General features: G+C 38.9%; 1 protein-coding gene across 1 annotated transcript in view; it reads right to left on the bottom strand.

Moving 5' to 3' along the window:
* LOC140157650 (putative cytosolic acyl coenzyme A thioester hydrolase-like) overlaps positions 1–17,584 on the bottom strand; it is a 37,576-nt gene that overhangs the window by 7,216 nt on the left and 12,776 nt on the right. The window contains exons 3-4 of the mRNA XM_072180891.1: positions 6,767–6,848; positions 62–182 (exon numbers count right to left, since the gene is read on the bottom strand). Coding sequence (XP_072036992.1) covers positions 62–182; positions 6,767–6,848 — 203 coding nt within the window. The remainder of the gene's footprint in view (positions 1–61; positions 183–6,766; positions 6,849–17,584) is intronic.

Raw genomic sequence — 17,584 nt, 5'->3', positions numbered from 1 at the left:
CACCCATAGGATTTTATTAGTACTTTTCTGCAATTTACATGTTTTTGAAAGTTCAACTTACAGACTCTCTTTGGCTATTGCAGTGTCTGGTAGAGATGATGACACCAGCCTGCTCTATCATCTTCAAAATCACACCACCATGTACGTTGCCATGGAAATTAGCATCATCTGGAGACATCATCCTGGATAAGAATGGATTCATTATTTTAGGTGACTTAAGGGTTGCATCACATACACAAGTGGTCATATTAAAGCAAGATCAGACCTACCAAATGTGTAGTACCCAAAATCTTAACTGAAAATAACAAGCAATAACACACACAGCTTGTGTGTAGGTTACAAACACAAAAGAAATGGTCAAACTCTTTTGTATGTGCCTATTGTGATTGTGAAAGTGTGACCTTGTGTGCAGATACACTTAGATGCACATGGTAATTTCAGCTTTTCTATCCAAGTTTATTTATAATAATTAAAGAAATCAATGTTTTTGCAAACAACTCACCAATTATAGGTGCGGGTGTTGCTTCTAAAATAAATATATGCATTTTATATATCTTTTAATTTATTTTGTTTTCCTGATGATTTATAAAATTAAGTGGAAGCAAGGGAATTTATTTATGAGTTATATAAAACAAATATTGAATGTTTTTATTTGTTCAATGCAAAGAATATTTCCATTCAGTGAAATATGAACTGTTCCATTTAACTCGGCAAAGCCTCGTTGAATGGAACAGACCATATTTCACCTCATGAAAATATTCTTGAACTCATAAACATTCAATATTTGTATAACAATACATGTTAAAAATCAAAGGGCATTAATTACATGCTTGCCTATCCAGGGTTGCCTATTGACCCATTGTTAAATATTTTTGAACAAGCATCTTGAAAAATGGAAAAATGGTGATAAAAAATGATTGACAAGAGATATTTCCTTCATTTTTTTTTCAATATTTACTGCATGGCAATCACATAAAATTCTCTGATTTTTAATAACAAAACTGGTCTCAAATTGTACAATATGCACAAAAAATCACCTAATAAGGACAGACAGAGCGTGTTTTGTCGCGTAGCGTGTACGCCTTCAGATGCGCTGCTGATGCGTTGCCTAGGTACGGTACATATTTTTTTAAATCCGCAGAGTATTATCGCTTGTTGCTGCGGCATGGAGTATCAGCCAACGACAAGCCATGATTGTATCCTTGTGTATACAATGCGCATGCGCCAAGCCGCTCGGCGACCGCTCAACGACAAGTCACATGAAGTATGAAACAATGTTTATTACAAACAAAAAAACAAAAAAAATGAAGGAGAGGGTTAATGTATGAGGCACTGTTTGCTTAAATTTTTTTATCCTGTTTTGGAAATTGCTAAATCCTAAGCCTTTAGTTCTAACTGGCGATAAAAGTCAAATTTGAGAAATTTTGTAATTTGAGGGGAAATGGACCAAAAATATGCAATCTTGCACGATTTCTTACCATTTCAGTCACAACATTCAAAGACTTGGCACAAGTCTAAGCATTCAAAATATGTAGTATAGCCTATGAGTTTACTCATAAATTTAATATTTTATGTTAAATTTGATAATTGGTGTATAAAACATAATGAAAAGTGTGTTTTCCAAAAATTAGAATGCACAATCTGAAATTATAGCAGATTCAACCCATCGTGGGACATTTTCCCCACAAATCCAGGCTGCCTGTCAATCATCTGCCAGTCATGCATAGCGTGATATGCATGATCGCCCGGTAGCCTGAATTTGTTTGAAAAACGTCCCACGATGGGTTGAATCTGCTCGATGGCGGGCGCCAGGAATTTTTTTTTCGGGGCATTGGGGGGGTAAAGTGAATTTCGGGGGCAAAATTGCATAAAAAGTGGAAATTTACGTGATTTGGGGGTTTTGCCTCAAAAGTGGGGAAAAAAAATATTTGGGGAAAATACCCCCTTGTCCCCCGTAAGCGCCGCCACTGAATCTGCTATAGTCTTAGTTCAAGTATTTGGGCTTACAGCATATGAAAAACATCCTGAAAACGCATGTTTTTGGCTCTTATATATGGTCATTTTCACGGTAAAGGGTGTAACTTTGGATTTTTAACATTTTAATCCGTAGTGTTCTAATAAAGCCACAGAATTCCATGATTTTTGGCCACATAAGTCATCTAGTTAGCAGCTACCTTGGGTAACATAATCAGCTTTGGGAGTTACTGCGTTCAGTTTTAGCAGGCTTAAATGTACTTAATATTGCCATTTTGAAAAACTATAAAACAGTAACATTTTTGTAAAACCCTGTGTTTTCTTCAGTTAGTTCATGGATAATTTTTCTTATCCTGAAAGTACAGTCATATGTTCAGTAAACACTGCCACATTAGATTTAATTGTGAACAGCCCTGTATTTTTGAGAACCAGACTTCGATATTTGTCGTTTCGGAGGCTTCATTTTCCGTTAACAATTGTTAACAAACTTTGTGGGTGTAGCTTTGGTTCATAATTCTTGGTTATTTTTTCATTTCTTCTTGATTCATAACAGTTGTTATCTTAACTTGAAATGTGTAACAAAAATTAGTCGATTTGCAAGCTTTTAAAATTTTTATAAAATCTTGACTTCAAAGAGCCGTTTTTCCGTTAACTTTTTTGAAGCCTCCGAAACAAACTGTTCAGCAAGCTTGTGCAAATATAAATAAAAGAGCTCATCCAATCTATTTATCAAAATGTAGCAAAGTAGATCCTCAAGTCACATGTTTTTAAATCATGGAGATATATATCACCGTTTGAAAATGGGACCCAATACAAACTTTCCGTTAACAATTGAAGCCTCCGAAACAAATGAAGCCTCCGAAACAACAATAAGATTAATTATCATCTATGCATATCTAAATTGGTGTGTTTCATACTAATATCTGCATTGTAATTATTACTTGATATGTGCAGAATGTCATAAATTAAAAAAAAATTTGACATTTATGGTTAATGTTTGAAAAATATACTGATACCCAAAAAAGCCTGTTTCGGAGGCTTCACATGCAAAAACACCATACTTAACAAATGGGTGAAAAAATTAACATGTGATAAATCTACAATATCTGCCGCATAGAATCATTGATTCAATACACACAAGAAAATAACAGCTTAGATGATCCCAACACTGTTGTTTTCAAAAAAACTACTTCTGCAATGTTTAACAATTGTTAACATGAAGCAAAAAAAAAAAAAAAAATGACTTGCTGTGATAATTTAATTTTTGTCACAACTGAAATACAATACTTAGAAGCAAAGCATGAAAATTGGTAATTGTGATATTTTTTACCTATTTTTTATGTCAACTTGTAGTAGTTAGCCAAATATTTTACTTTTATGATCACCTGTGTTGTTAACTGAAGCCTCCGAAACACAAATCGCTTGAATTGCCAATTCTAAAAATAACTCCAATTTCTGTGAAACTTGGCTGGGAGGTTCCTTTCATCAAGTAGTATTTGTACATGAAGTTAAACATTCAAATTATTTTAGGAACCCAATTAAAACTTAAAAAATATGTTTCAGGTTTGGAAATTTCCATTGTAAATGACACTTGATGTTAAAAATTTTCAAAACTGCAATTACAAACATAGCAAAACATGGTATAAAATTTAACTTATATCTGTTGACTTACTTTGGAATGGGATTTCACATGTATTCTAGCTTTCATGTCATAATTTTCTGAGGTTATGTAAAATACATTTTTTCTTAGATTTTAACCAAAATGTTATGGAAATGTCAAATTTTTTATTAGAAATCAAAAGGTTTAAGCCTTGAAACATTATTTTACTGGAATTTAAGTTGCTTCTATGCATGATTTCAGTAAACAGAAACATATTTAAGTGGTTTGAAATTTTGACCCTAAAAATCAAAAGTTACACCCTTTACTGTGAAAATGACCATATGTGACCTGCCCTGACGAAACCTGCCACAAGTCGCATTCAGCCATTTCGAGATACGGCCAGTTAAAGTTGGGAAAGGGGTGAAAAACCTTGCAGATTTTGTTTTTCAGTTTTTATTATTTTTTGATTCCTTAATATGTTTACTTTAACCTAGCATTGAAAACAAAGTATTCTTTTATGCCTAAAGCACCCATGTCTAGCATTTTCTGAGCCAAGACCAGGGCTTTTTCATGTCATTTAACAACTTTAAAGCCACTTTTCTTGCATTTGCCATTTCTTTATGTGTCGCTCCCCCCTCCTTCCCGTTGAAAGACCGTAGAATAAATGTCCCAGAAACATAATTTTGGTATCAAAAGAAAGCTGAAGACCTACATGTATACTAAATGATGACATCAAAAACTCTATTTTCAAAATTAGTGACTTATGTCTGCTTTTGTGGGAGCGGGTCACATATTTCCAAACATTGACCAAAAATATTAAAATTTGTTTTTTATTACCAGTTAGAACTAAGCAAAGGATTAGGATTTAGCTATGTTTCATTTGGCAAAACAGGACAATATTTTTTTTAATCCCCAAAATTAGTGCTGTATTTTTCTGGAATAGGGAGCAGGCTATGCAAACTGTTTCTTATTTGAATTATTTTTACATGAAAAACAATTTGAGACCAGTTTCGTTAATATCAGAGCATTTTCTGGCCCCTATGAAGCCTAAAATTTACCACATCCCGATGATCTACTTTCACTGCGCACAGAAACTTAACCTCATTATACATTTTTGTAAGTATATACTGATATGAATCAAATATGAAACCCTCACTGGTTTCATCATTGGTGTGACGGTCTTGATTTTAGATAACTGAATAAATTAGGCAACATGTAAGCAGCTAGAGTTATGAATTTCACTTAACAAAATGACAAAACCATTTTCAAAACTGTACTAAACAGGCATTAGAGGAAATTTGAAATAAGTAATTTGTTTTTTATTACCAGTTAGAACTAAGCAAAGGATTAGGATTTAGCTATGTTTCATTTGGCAAAACAGGACAATATTTTTTTTAATCCCAAAAATTAGTGCTGTATTTTTCTGGAATAGGGAGCAGGCTATGCAAACTGTTTCTTATTTGAATTATTTTTACATGAAAAACAATTTGAGACCAGTTTCGTTAATATCAGAGCATTTTCTGGACCCTATGAAGCCTAAAATTTACCACATCCCGATGATCTACTTTCACTGCGCACAGAAACTTAACCTCATTATACATTTTTGTAAGTATATACTGATATGAATCAAATATGAAACCCTCACTGGTTTCATCATTGGTGTGACGGTCTTGATTTTAGATATTGTTGCGTTCTTCGGAACGGCAATGTTGACTTGAAAATAATAATACAGCGAGACAGATATTTTACTTGTATCATTGGTAATATATAGATGTCTTCATGTTCGAGACCAGATCAAGAATAATCGTTGTTAGTAATTTTCAGTCCTTATATAGTAATATGCAAATAACCTGCTCATCTCTTACGATGAACATGAGCGTCTCAATAATCACTACAATAATCAGTGCCTACTCATTAATAACATGATGAACCACTCCAATAGCTCATAATACTTCAGAGTAAGAAGAATGGATCAGGAGAGATTAGAGAAAGGAAAGTGAATGGCACACTTCAAGGCAATAGCGAAGAAAGGCTCATGAGAGACTAGAATAGCACATAAGAGAGAGGAGTAGAGAAGAATGGCCCATGAAAGACTATAATAGAGAAGAATGCATATTAAGAGGTAAGAGGAGAGAAGAATGGCTCATGAGAGACTAGAATAGAGAAGAAAGGCTCATGAGAGACTAGAATAGCACATAAGAGAGAGGAGTAGAGAAGAATAGGTCAGGGGAGATTAGAGAAGGTAATCATAGTAATAGTAAAGAAGAAAGGCTCATGACAGACTGGAATAATAGCACATAAGAGAGAGGAGTAAAGAAGAATGGAAGTGTACTCAGGCGATTATGGTAATTGGTACATATACCAGAGAGACAGAGAGAGGGTGGAAATAGAGAGAAATGCATGAGAGAATTAGAGTGAGCAATAGATCATTAAGTCATGCATTAAGGGATGGGGTATGAACGTTTGGACAGTATTTATTTTGGGACATAGAGCACATCAGACATATCAAATTGCATTCTGAATATGAAGAATGTCATTCTGATATCAAATAATTTTGATTTTTTGAAATTCGCAATTTAATACACATTTTATGGCAAATCATTAAAAATTGATATTTTTGATATTTAACAGTACTTGAAGTAAACTTTATAAATCTGATGATTTATACTTAAAAAAGTGTATAGGTGGGATGAAAAGCCGACGATCAATTGAAAATTTTGACCTTTAGTATTGAAGATATGGATTTTTTTTCCCAAAACACCCAACAAAATTAGGTCTTTTGGGAAAAAAATCCATATCTTCAATATGAAAGGTCAAAATTTTCAATTGACCGTCGGCTTTTCCTCCCTGCTACATACACTTTAAGAATATATCATTAGATTTATATAATTTACTCGAGGACTGTTATATATCAAAAATTTGAAAAATATCAAATTTTTATAATTTGTCATAAAATTTGTATTATATTGTGATTTTAAAAAATGAAAATTATTTGATATCAGAAAGACATGCTTCAGTATTCAGAATGCAATTCGATAGGTCTGAGGTGCTCTCATGTCCCAAAAAAATACTGTCGAAACGCATAATAAACGCTCATTTTGGATCCCTTAAAACAATATGGTAGGGGTCATATAGCACGATCACAACAATATCTTAGAAATAACATCTTCATACTGAGACAGACTTACTCACCTACACACCTCCACAAATCTAGGATCGGGGTCCTTCAGCTGCATCTGAGCTGCTGCCATCTTGGTTCCAGATGTTGCCAAGCCTTATGGATGGTCAAGAAATGAAAGGCATAAATATGTACCCAATCCAACAGCTATATAGGTATGGGTACTGTGTGCACCAAGGAAATTATTTCAGCCCAAATCAAGAAGCAGAAGTTGGAATTTGGGCTGAAGTTAATTATCTCTGCCACCAAATGATATTAGGATTAGGGTTTGCATTAAATAATGTTTGGGTTTAGGGTTAGGATAAGTATTAGAGTTAGGATTAGGGTTAGGATAGGGGTACGGTTAGGGTTAGGATAGGGGTATGGTTAGGATTAGGGGTAACAGAAGGGTTAGGATTTAGGGTTAGAAAAAGGATTCGGGTTTAGGGTTAGGATTAGGGGTAGAAGGGTTAGCATTAATAGAAGAGTTAGGGTTGGGAAAAGGATTAGGGTTTAGGGTTAGGAAAAGAGTTACAGTGAGGGTTTAGCATTTGTAGAAGAAAGTGAATTCTAATTTTTAATTCTCTTGGTTGTTTATCTTGCAACCTATTCTACTTAAGCCATGCTTAGTATTAGTGAACTTTGCAAGTGGGTCATTATACATGTACTCAATTCACTACATAATACTTTGCATTCTAACACCTACATTTAAATACTCATTCCAAAGCGTTTTGCCAAGCAACCTAAATAACTACAAACAACTTGCAAAACAAATAACTGAATAAATTAGGCAACATGTAAGCAGCTAGAGTTATGAATTTCACTTAACAAAATGACAAAACCATTTTCAAAACTGTACTAAACAGGCATTAGAGGAAATTTGAAATAAGTAATAAAGTGGTCAACTCGACTCAGGTTTTTTAAAGGGGTATTTTGTGTTTTCAGCATCTTCATGGTTTGACAGATATCCACGAAAAAAGCTTATTTTCAATATTACATATTGAATTTGCAAGTAAAATGCATAAGCGCATGTATTAGAGGCAGAGCACCATAATTTGACAGCGCAAAAATACAAATTCATTACTCAGTGGTCACTCGATAGTTGGCCCAACAATAACTTATTCTATGTTTTATTCAAAATCTAGAATTTTGACAAAACTACAGTACCTTAAGTCTTGATTTTTGCACTTGCAGGGGATGTTAGTTCAATAAAGTACATTACAATCGAGTAAACAACAGAATTTTGAAAAATATTGAGTGCATCCTCCTCAGCAAATGTTACAATATGGCTTTAATGTGTGACTACATTTAAAATCTAAACCTCATGTGTGGAAGATTAAGGTCATGTCTTCAATAGGGAGTAGAATTTTTTGGGCCTGCCAAATTGTTGGTCTAAAGTATATAAAAGTAATACATATAATGGCAAAGACTTGACAAATCCATCTGTGAGGACAAACTTGTAAATAAACTCTTCAAAAAAAGTTTGGAAACTTTCCAAAATGGCTATATATCATAAATATTTGAAATCAATTTCCATATTGTTTCATATCAGTACAAACATTGTTCTTTCCTGTCAAAAATGACACCAAATTTGTGACCATAACTTATTCCATGGTTGAGTAACACTCCAAGACAAGGAGGTCTCAAACAGCATGTGCCAAATCTGCCATTGTCTGCGCTATTTACATCAATAAACATGAGTAAGGAATATCAAACTGTTTCATTAAATACGGTTTTGAAGTGCTGCCAGCCTGATGTACCAGTCTTCTGCAATCGTTGTTTTTTCTTGGGCGGCTACTTCTGGGTCTGTATTTGACATATCCGATCTGACAAAACTTGGGTTTTAGTTTGGAGATCATACTGCGGGAAACTCTTAAAGTTGTTGCAACTTGATTCTGAGGTATGCCAGCCTCAAGCTGACCAATAGCTCGAGCCTTATCCAGATCTGATAATCGAACCATGGTTGATTTAAACTTTTTGCAAATGACCACATTGAAGAAGTGACCAGCAAGAGAGATTGACTTGCGTTGATCCATTGGAATCCACTTGTAGAACTGTTAATCCCATCCTAGCACTTTTCATTCAAAATGATATACTGCAAACAACATTTTATCCATTCTTTTATTCATGCATTAACCCACTCATTCATTCAAAGCAATGAGATGAGCGCATGCAGATAATTGTCAGTTTGGCACATTTTCTTTGAGACCTCTCTGTCTTTCAAAGAAAGTTATCAGCCGTGGAATAAGTTATCGTCACAAAACAAATGAGGTGTCATTGTTGACAGGAAAGAACAATGTTTTCACTGATCATATAAAACAATATGGAGATATGTTTCAAAATTTTCTGATATACCACCGTTTTTGAAAGTTTCCAAACCTTTTTTGAGGAGTTTATATATTTTGTAAACATCAGATCCATTGACAAAAAACTGTCCCGGGTGCACTCCGTCAGTAAGACGCAATGCTAGTCCGAATATGAGTGCACTGCTTCAGTCTGAAGTCGGCGTTGAGGCTGCAATCTTATCCATTGCCGACTGACTCACTCATCGCTTGGAATATATACCGTATTGACACGGTATTGTGTTGTTGGGCTATTGCAGCATATTGGACTAGCAGTGTGTGTGTCTTACTTGTGGTGTGTGCCCATGAAACTTACTATATTTTTGGTCCTGGTGAAGCTATTTTAAAAACAAAAAACAACAATAAATTTAGTAAAATCGCAGACATTTAAGGGCTCAGATAGTGATGAATAGTGCACAGTATATTTTGTGGGACCCGAGAGCACATCAGACACACCAAATTGCATTCTGAATACGAGGAATGTCCTTAGGCAAATTATTAAAAAGTGACATTTAAGGGTGCAGGTGGTCGTAACCCTGGAATTATGGAAACTTTCGGTCGTCATAACTGCTAAATTGTTGGTTTAAAGGGGCATTTCGTGATCCACAGCCTCATCCCCCACTTTTCCCAAAAAAGTTGAGATTTTTACACCACTGGATACCTCTGGCTACATAATGTACCAAATATTTCTTGCAGATTAATTCGTTTAGCAAAAATATCGCCAAATTTGAATTTCGTTCTGGTGCACCAGAATGAAATTACAGCACATTGTCTATGGAGCAATGTAATACACATAATCATGCATAACTCGCAAACGCAAAATCGGAATCAACTGAAATTTTGGAAATAAGCTTTTTTCGTGGATATCTACTGAAAATGTCATAAAAAGAGGATGATAGGATCACGAAATCCTCCTTTAAAGTATATAAAAGTATACTTAGAATGGCAAAGACTTGATATATCTGTGAGGTCAAATTTTGGTCAAAATGCTCATTTTTGGCCCAAAATCCCACAAAACGTAAACATAAAAAATTCTTGGGCCAAAATTTTTTGTATTAATTTTTAAAAACTAGATAAAAATATCTAGGAGCCTTTTTTAAATTTGTTTGAATTGCTGAATACACTTTCAGTACCGGTACGTATAGCATTGGATTTAGAAACTCTTACCATAAAAAAAAAAAAAAAAATTGTAATAAATGCCCTGGGGGCGTTGCATTTTTCCAAAAGTGGGGGGGGGCATTTATTGAAGATGAATTGGGTTAAATTTCCCGAGGGTGCTCCCGTAGAAAGGAGGGATTTACGACTATACTAATATAGTATTATGGAGATGCCTGTGGAAAATATCATTTTCATGGTAAATACATTAAAATCTTCCTAGTTACACAGACAATAAATAACAAGCCAGGATAACCCATTAAGCCAGCAGAAAAGGCAAGCTTATTTCCAGTGGGGTCCCAAGAAAAGATGAGAGAACAAACGGGAAACAAAAAAAAAATGCCTACACAGTGAAATCAGACATCTCTTGACTGAGAGCGCTGCTGCCAGATGTTGTTTGACACTTTATTTAAATGCAGACTTGGAATGCAATCCCTTGCATGGAATGCAATGTTGCACACTATTCGGTAATTGTACCCCTTTTTTCATATTTTGGTGGCACCAATGTCTTTTAATTTAAAAAGATTAAAATTTAATTTTGGTCTTTTGAAAGAAGTTGAGACTAACTTTTGAGATACGAGCCCCTGAACAGCTTCAATCAACACTCGCGCCTCCTTACCGGTTCCGGCCATGACATTGTTCCAAGCAAGGTCTTAGCCAGCCATGCGTCCACCCGTCTTTAAGACGGCCTAATCTAATTTTAGACGGGTGGATTTAATGGATTTTACAAATGTGATAGCTCTAAAACAGATGATTTTAAGGTTATATGAACTTGAGACTAATTCAGAGTGACATGTAAAGGCCAAATCAGGACATATTTGACCCTAGTGACCCTTCCATGGGCATACATGTAGACAAGTTGTTTTATAATTGACACTACAAACCATAATCGACCTAACAAGGAAAAATCGACGTAACTTAAATCCCCCACAACAATGAGGAATTATCTCTGCAATCTTTTATGTTTTTAGGCATTATTAGGCAGTGTTAGGACGACCCACTTCAATTTAGGGCGGTATACAAAGCTGTTTTACCCAATCTTACGTCGCGAGTTAGGATGGCACCCAATTTTTTTTTGGGTGCAAAACCGCTGCGTTTTGCAAAACATCAGCTTGGTAGCATGTCAGCACTAGAAAGCCACGGGTATCAGCCAAACACAACTCCTACAATCGATCGATAGGAACCACTTCCGAGCCAGCTCAAGTGCGTGCTATAAAATCGATTTTGTTGTTGATCATGATCGCCGAAGCTCCACTACACTGTTTGTTCCAAATCAGGCATAGTATTTCTGCCGTGGAGTCGGTTATCCCAGCATTAAAAATAATATATGAACCGTGAATATAAGTTTCTTCTGTTTGCTTAATTTTTCCATGCGTGTATTAAAACTAGTAATAATTAACTTACTTAAAAAAATTGTAGGTTAAACCATGTGGTTAAAAAATGGACCATTTGTTTTTTAGAAATGACCGAACGAAGATGACAAAAAATGTAGCATGAGAAAAATATATTAAAACAAAAACAAAAATGCAGATTCAGGAGTGATCCTGGGGAAGTGACCAGTCAAATATGTAGGCCTATAATTATATAGGTCTGCAATTATTTAAACAATATTATAAATGTACGTTTAAAATTCATCAAATTCGAAATCACGATTTTTTTTTTATGATATGATGAATTTCAAATAAATAAACTAGTCAATTATTAGCTTGCGCTGTTTGCAATAAATCTTGATATCGAACTCACCATGCTCAATATTGTTGACCGCATTAATAATCCTAGGTTGATTTGTCGTTCGTATGCTCATTTCGATATTTTCCCGAGCTTTTATTTCTTTTACGTTTGGCCTTTTGTGTCCTAGAAGACCCACATAATAACGTAGGATATAACTCGAAGGTAGTTCCACAAAAGCATGCATCTGAATAGGTGATCAGAACATCAAAGTTCAGAATTCAGTCATAGATTCTGGAGCATCACCCAGGGCGGCGGTTCACATATTTATATCGATGATAATAGTTTTTATATAATCCTTCCATGATCAAATAATTTCTATTGTTGTCATATTTTATTTCCAATTTTAATACAGATTCCAGCAAACATTTTAACATAGTCATCAACTCAATCAATCCTCTCCAATCATGAATTATTATGATCATCTTTCAAGCGTGCCTGGATGTATGCAGTTTAAAAGATCCCGTCAGCTCCCCGTCGTCCGCGGTGGTCTTGCGAGTTGTCCTCCAACTCCAAGTTCCAACGCAAACATCGTCCAAGTTCCAGGAAAATAAATATTCTTCAATCTGATCTTTGGTCCGATGGATAGTCCGCATAAAATATTTGTTCTAAAAACGTAAACACCATGATTTCCAGATTGAAGCCCTGCCCATGTCACGTCTGATGTCTCTTGTTCGGGCGCGGCCGTGAGAAAGGAGTGTCAACATACCCACTTGACCTGATGATGCCTACGATGTCCTCATCCCAATGGCGTAGTTCAATAAACTATATTTTACAATCATAGTGCAAAATTTGACCTCAAGTTGCAAGGTATTAGTTTTTGTACCCAAGTTTTCAGAGGTCATTCAATGAATATCTATACAATAATACTGGTAGTCTGTGCCTCTGTCTGTCTGTCTGTGACTCTGTCTGTGACTCTGTCTGTCCGCCTATTTTCTCGGAGACTAGGGGTCGCACGTTCCTCAAACTTGGTGGGTGGGTGCAGCTGGACCCCACACAGAACAAGTTTGTATTGGTTAGTGTGTCAAGGTCACCCGAGGTCATCCAGGGGTCAAATTAGTAAAAACTGTTTTTCCTCAGAGACTGGGGGTCGCACGTTCCTCAAACTTGACGGGTGGGTGCGTCTTGACCCGGGACAGAACAAGTTTGTATAATTGGTTAGTGGGTCAAGGTCACCAGAGGTCATCTAGGGGTCAAATTAGTAAAACTGTCATATGGGCATGCAACTTGGTGGGTAGGTGCATCTTGACCTAAGACGGAACAAGTTTGTATTGGTTAGTGGGTCAAGGTCACCCAGGGGTCATCTGAGGTCAAATTAGTAAAAACTGTTTTCCGCCTATTTTCTCAGAGACTAGGGGTAGCACGTTCCTCAAACAATGGTGGGTGGGTGCATCTGGACCTCAGACAAAACAAGTTTGTTTCGGTAAGTGGGCCAAAATCACCCGAGGTCATCCAGGGGTCATATAAGGTCAAATTAGTAAACACTGTCGTATGGGCATGAAACTTGGTGGGTAGTCTGGGTACAGTCAACTTTTAGAGTCAAATTTTTGGACGGTCATTTTGGGGTCATCCGGGGTCACCCAGGGGTCATCTGAGGTCAAATAACTAAAAAAATATCGTATGGGCATGAAACTTGGTGGGTACAGTCAACTTTTAGAGTCAAATTTTGGAAGGTCATTTCGAGGTCACAAGGGGTCATCTGAGGTCAAATTAGTAAAACTGTCCTGTGGGCATAAAACTTGGTGGGTACAGTCACCATCAGCCAGGTAATCGCGACAGCTGAGAACCGCCAAATACGGGTAACCGCCTAGTACAAATTTATTGGGGTTAAAGAACTGTGCCCTGATTAGATGAGCATGTTGTGGATCCTAGCGCCAGCTAGATGTTTATACTATCGATTTTTGGGTGTGTTCGGGGCGTGTATCATGATCATCCAATCACAGGTCCAATTTCTCAAGAGACGTATACCAAACTAAAAATAGATCTTTGGAAGTACGGACAATAACAATGGGAAAAAAATCTTTGGCAATTGGCCAAACACCTGTGCATTTGAAGTTTGGAAGGGGTCGTTTCGTGCAGTGTAGATTTGTTCAGCTTTTAAATTCAAAGTCAATCAAGTCTTCAAGTTAATTAAAGTTTGTAAATTTAATTCACTATGGTCTTTGATTCCGATGTTCGTATTTGAAATAAATTTGGAGTGCTTGGGGGTGGGGTGGGATGTAGGTCACTATGGTCTTTGAGTTTTTGATACTCGAATTTGAAATAAAATTTGAGTGTAGGGGGGGTGGGGTGGGGTGGGGTGTAGATCATTATGGTCTTTGAGTCCGATGTTCGAATTTGAAATAAAATTTGAGTATAGGGGTGTGGTGGGGGTGGGGTGTAGGTCACTATGATCTTTGGAGTTGATACTCGAATTTGAAATAAAATTTGAGTGTAGGGGGTGTGGTGGGGGTGGGGTGAAGGTCACTATGGTCTTTAGAGTTGATACTCGAATTTGAAATAAAATTTGAGTGTAGGGGATGTGGTGGGGGTGGGGTGTAGGTCACTATGGTCTTTGGAGTTGATACTCGAATTTGAAATAAAATTTGAGTGTAGGGGGTGTGGTGGGGTGGGGTATAATTAAAATGTCAATTCCTGTTTGGAAATAACTTTTAATCATTGTTGTTTGTGTATATGCGTACAAGCCCCACCCCCCCCCCAAAAAAATCTCAAATACTATAATTTGAGATTAAGATTAATCCTTAAAGTGGAGAGTATGTAATAAAATTTTGATCAATATGATGAGTCCAAACAGTGATGAATCCATAGCTTAAATCGGAGCTGTCCATGCTGGGATTTCCCGTGTTTTAAAAGGAGCACCGGTATAAGATTGAGCTATGGTGCTTTTACCTGGGCTTATACCTTGTAAGTAGGAGTGTGGGGGGAGTGTTTGTCATAAATTGAAAGTGTAGAATTCGCGTACTTTTTATCTATGCCCGTGCAACGGGGCATAGATATTGTATTTGTTGTGTTTAGTCTTCGGCTTCTCCTTCTCCTCCTCCTCCTTCAAGACCAGTCCTTTGCACTCCTCTAGCTTAAGAACTAAAGTAGCCTCGGGGGCCATACTTGGTACAATGATGGCCCATGACCCCTAGAACCCCCCCTCCGTAAAACCGCCCCAGTTTACGAAATGTTCCACTTTTTGCCGTAATTGTGTGTAAAATTAGTTAATCCCCCCCGATATTCACTTTGACCCAATGCCGCCCCCCCCCGAAAACAATTCCTGGTGCCGGCACAGACTATATCCTACACCAGACTCGTGTACACACCCCAACCCATCCACATCGACTCAGTTTCACGTGCATGAGCGCTAAAGTTAAAAATCTAGATTTTGCGCTCAATGGTTTATGGTTTTATGGTTTAGGGCATTTTAAGTTAGCGTTAGGGATGAGCTTAGGGTTACACCAAATGGTTTGATTGGGTCTAACAATTGTGGTAAAAAGAAGGGGAGGGGAGTGACAAAGGTGATGACGACGACGACAATAAATAAAACAGCCTCGATAATTGTCGTCACAATTTTCAGTGTTTCCTTGCACAAATTTCCTTTATTTGTTCTCTCTATATCCACCCATCCTATAACACACACATTCAAGAACATACTCGCTGATGAAAGAAATGGAAAATGTTATAGCGCACATAAATCCGAATTTGTGTTTCATGAAATCTTCCATACTCGAATGTCACGGGAACTCGGGGGAGAATACTCGAATTACGGTGTTTTGACAGGGGTGTGCCGCTGGAACTCTGAAACCCCTATCCATATTTATTTTTTACCTAAATGGTTGTTTTGACAAATTTTTCTAAAATCTGGACACATTTTTTTTCTCAAATCGGGATCCATGTTTGATTTTAATAACTCAGGGGCTGAGATTGTACCTGTTGGTCCGAGGTACCACCTTGGACCCTGAGCTACCGCCTCGCATCCCAAGCTACCACCCACACCCTGATCTACCATGCCGCTCCCCGAGCTATCACCCTGCACCCCGAGCTACCATCTTGGATACAGAGCTACCATATTGGACCCCGAGCTACCATCTCGGACCCCGAGCTGCCATCTCGGATTTCGAGCTACCACCTCGCACCCCCGAGCAACCACCTCGCACCCCAAGCTACCATCTCGGACTTCGAGCTGCCACCCCGCACCCCGAGCTATCACCCCGCATCCCGAGCTACCATCTTGGACCCCGAGCTACCATATTGGACCCCGAGCTTCCATCTCGGACTTCGAGCTGCCATCTCCCACCCTGCTATCACCCCTCACCCCGAGCTACCATCCCGCACCCCGAGCTATCACCCCGCACCCCGAGCTACCATCTTGGACCCAGAGCTGCCATCTCGGATTTCGAGCTATCACCTCGCACCCCCGAGCAACCACCTCGCACCCCTGAGCAACCACCTCGCATCCCGAGCTTCCATCTCGGACTTCGAGCTGCCACCCCGCACCCCGAGCTATCACCCTGCACCCCGCGCTACCATCTTGGACCCCGAGCTACCATATTGGACCCCGAGCTACCATCTTGGACCCAGAGCTGCCATCTCTGATTTCGAGCTATCATCTCGCACCCCCGAGCAACCACCTCGCACCCCAAGCTACCATCTCGGACTTCGAGCTGCCACCCCGCACCCCGAGCTATCACCCTGCACCCCGAGCTACCATCTTGGACCCCGAGCTACCATATTGGACCCTGAGCTTCCATCTCGGACTTCGAGCTGCCACCCCGCACCCCGAGCTATCACCCTGCACCCCGAGCTACCATCTTGGACCCCGAGCTACCATATTGGACCCCGAGCTACCATCTTGGACCCAGAGCTGCCATCTCGGATTTCGAGCTATCACCTCGCACCCCCGAGCAACCACCTCGCACCCCAAGCTTCCATCTCGGACTTCGAGCTACCACCCCGCACCCCGAGCTATCACCCTGCACCCCGAGCTACCATCTTGGACCCCGAGCTACCATATTGGACCCCGAGCTTCCATCTCGGACTTCGAGCTGCCATCTCGCACCCTGAGCTATCACCCCTCACCCCTGAGCTACCGTCCCGCACCCCGAGCTATCACCCTGCACCCCGAGCTACCATCTCGGACCCCGAGCTATGATCTTGGACCCAGAGCTGCCATCTCGGATTTCGAGCTACCACCTTGCACCCCCGAGCAACCACCTCCCCGAGCAACCACCTCGCACCCTGAGCTACCATCTCGGACTTCGGGCTGGCACCCTGAGCTATCACCCCGCACCCAAGCTACCATCATGGACCCCTGAGCTACCATCTTGGACCCTGAGCTTCCATCTCGGACTTCGAGCTGCCATCTCGCATCCTGAGCTATCACCCCTCACCCCGAGCTACCATCTCGGACACTCAGCTACCACCCCACACCCCGAGCTACCACCACCTCGCACCCCAAGCTACCATCCCGCACCCTGACCTACCACCTCGCACCCTGAGCTACCACCTCGCACCCTGAGCAATCAACTCAGTCGCACCTTTTGAGCTACCATCTCGGACGTCGAGCTGTCCGCACCCCCAGATAGTTTTTTTTCCTTCATGTTACTTTGGGGGCTCCATATATTTTTGACCACATTTTCTCAA

This window comes from Amphiura filiformis, chromosome 7 (assembly GCF_039555335.1).
Source record: "Amphiura filiformis chromosome 7, Afil_fr2py, whole genome shotgun sequence".
Classification (NCBI taxonomy): Eukaryota; Metazoa; Echinodermata; class Ophiuroidea; order Amphilepidida; family Amphiuridae; genus Amphiura; species Amphiura filiformis.
Note: the sequence above shows the minus strand (reverse complement) of the source record. Positions and strands in the feature narration are given on the sequence as shown.